This window comes from Solanum pennellii, chromosome 9 (genome assembly GCF_001406875.1).
Source record: "Solanum pennellii chromosome 9, SPENNV200".
Classification (NCBI taxonomy): domain Eukaryota; kingdom Viridiplantae; phylum Streptophyta; class Magnoliopsida; order Solanales; family Solanaceae; genus Solanum; species Solanum pennellii.
In genome coordinates this window covers 32,085,831-32,088,707 of record NC_028645.1, presented here as the reverse complement: position 1 = coordinate 32,088,707, position 2,877 = coordinate 32,085,831, and the positions used below count along the sequence as shown (strand labels likewise).

At 36.8% G+C, this 2,877-nt stretch overlaps 1 protein-coding gene across 2 annotated transcripts in view; it reads left to right on the top strand.

Moving 5' to 3' along the window:
* Positions 1-1,484, top strand: part of LOC107031772 (probable anion transporter 4, chloroplastic) — a 27,513-nt gene extending 26,029 nt beyond the window's left edge. The window contains exon 8 of one of the 2 annotated variants that reach the window (XM_015233245.2): positions 1,004-1,484. In XM_015233245.2, the coding sequence (XP_015088731.1) occupies positions 1,004-1,188 (185 nt within the window). In that variant the 3' untranslated portion in view covers positions 1,189-1,484. The remainder of the gene's footprint in view (positions 1-1,003) is intronic. The other variant, XM_027911831.1, reaches the window with a different exon arrangement.
* Positions 1,485-2,877: the final 1,393 nt, after the last annotated feature.

Sequence of the window (2,877 nt, the reverse complement as noted above, 5' to 3'; positions counted from 1 at the left end):
GGGGGGGGGGGGTTGGTGGTGGTGGTGGTGGATGGGTGAAGCTTAACCTGCAAAATTTTTAATCCGCCCGCCCCGCCTAACTTTTATTTTTATCAACCCGCCCGGCCCGCATACTTTTTTTAATATTTTCTTTTTCTAGTTAAGTTTGACACTAAAAATAAAATTTATAAAAAATAAATTTATGTTATCATTAAGTTGTATGAATTTAATAGGATTGTGACTTAAAATTTTATTTTTAGAGGTCAATTGGAAAACATGTAAGAATTGAATTTTTTTATTAAATCATTTTCATTTGCTATCTTAAATATTTTAGTAGCTTTAAAGTAATTTTTTTAATAAATAATGATATATCACTCTTATAACATGTAAAAATTAAGTTAAATTTAAACCCACATAAAATCACACATACCCCCGCCCCGGCCCGCCCCGCATCACCTCAAACCCCGCCCCCCTCGCATAGCCTTAAACCCGCCCTACTCGCATCCGCCCGCCCCATTGCCATCCCTAAGGATTACAAAAACCAAGTCTACATAAGGAAATCACAACATTTTTTATATTAGTTTAATATCTTTTTTAGTAATTCAAGTGGGCCAATAGTTTGGCAACCCTTTCTTCCAAATAACTTGGAAAACCAATGAGAAAAGAAAAACTATCATTGTTTTGAAGGTGTTAACCGTGGAGGTTAGAGGACTCTTTTTGGGCTTGACGTTAGGTCTTTGAGATGGTGTATTACTGAATTAATTAATAGTCAACCTGGTGGTATTGGTCAGAGGCCTGATATGTTATTTAGGGTATTATTTGAAAGTAAGTTGGCCTAGTTTGTGTGGTATTGCACTTGTGTTAGTATACCATTTTGGGTTTTGATATGTTCTTACATGCATGGTTTCCAATGAAGGCAATTTGTATTATAGAAAATTGCATGTTGTGTTAGCAGCTCAATCTGTATTCATATAATTGATGCTGTTTCAGTGAGCTAACTGAATAACATATTCTTTGTGTATAGGTATATCGAACACTGCTGGTACTTTGGCTGCGATAATTGGAACTGTTGGTGCTGGATTCTTTGTTGAACTGGTGGGATCTTTCAAGGGATTTTTGGTGCTTACATCAGTCTTGTACTTTTCTGCTGCTGTCTTCTGGAATGTATTTTCCACCGGGGAGAGAGTAAAGTTTGATGATTCCACTTAGATTAATTTTTTGATGGTTTGTTTTTCTGTTTATTTCATCAGTCCAAAAGGATGGATAGGTGTATTATAGCCTTAAAAGTTTCTTTCACAAAAGAGGAATGCAAGGACCGTAGTCCTTGTTCTCCATTATAACGATGTAAATATAGTCAAGTTCTATGAGGTATCTGACGATAGTGTTGTTTTTAATTTTACAAGTTGGGAATTCACCACTAAACTTGCCTGAAAATGTAAAATTAGTACCCCTGTGATGATGATGTGGCGAAAAAAGTTCAATCAATCCTATTATTGCATGTGGAAGTGAAAATAGAGTTGAAGCGTCCAAATGACATTTTCTAATTGGATGTTATAGATCAATCTATTTACATCAAAAATAATTTTAGATTGTTGAAGAATTGAATTTGTTATTGGAAGTGGTGTAACCTATCCTAGCATAGCTTTACAAAATGTTTACAGGATTCTTTTGGAGCAACCTCAATAGGGAACTCAAAAAACATTGGTCCACTCCCTCCTTATTTCACCCACACGAAGAAACAAGAATGGGATTTGAAAGTCTACATGAAATATCAAAAGCTTTGTTTGTAAAGCTTTGGTCGAACTTAAGAACCAAGTAATTTTTGTGGGAGAAGCTACTTTTAAGCAACAAATACCTAAAGTAGCATCATGTAGCAGCAACATATATCCTGAAGAAGATGGTAAAATGCAGGGAGAAAATTGAAAGAGACGTGGTAGCTAGCCAAAAAGGATAACTCATACTTGTTGTGGCTAGACAATTGGATAGAAGTAAAAGCTCTGGGTTCTGGTTAATATCATTCCCATATGTTTTGATTATGACAAGACAATTGTGCTAGTTAAGGAAACAGTTGAAGAAGGGTAGTCGCATAAATTGACTCAGAGAAGAATTCTTCCTCAGTAATTAGCAAAATATATTCTAGGAAAGGTTAACCCACCTAAAAAGGAGGATGAACAGACCATACTAGAGACAGGAACCAAGGGAAAGATTTCATAGTGGGATCTGCATTTCAATTGATGAGACAAAAACGAGAGAGCAATAAGGTGCACAAGCTAATGTGGATCAAAGATATTCTAATCAAAATCTCATTTTTTTCACGTGGAGATAATGAAAACCCGAACTACCTCTGGGTGACATTCTAAACAAGTGTGCAATACAATTTCCATCAAGATGCGATTGTTGTGAGGATCCTAAAGTAGAATGTAACTTCTCAAAAGTGTGTGAAGTTAGTAGGAAGTTGGGATGCGAAGATACGGTTGAAAAATCTGTAAAAATATTCTAAGGCAAGGGTCTACAAACGGGTTCACAGTCGATGGAACGATCCACGGTCAGTGAAGTCATCCTTGGACCTGGACCCTATGAAAATATTCTAAGACAAGGTATGAGTTCCCGGATGGTGGAAGGTCCACGGTCAGTGAAACCATCCTTGAACCTGATTTATGTGAAAAATATTCTAAGGCAGGGGTCTACGGATGGGTTCACGGACAGTGGGAGATACCACAGTCATTCAAGTCATCCTGGACCTGAGCCTTGTGAAAAATATTCTGAGGCAAGAGTCTACGGACGGTGAAACGATTAATGGTCCGTGGAAGGCATTTCTTATAGGGTATTTCAACAATTTTAAGTTAGGGCTATTTGGGTCTTTTCCCATTATTTTGTGCCTTAAACGATGTCATTTTT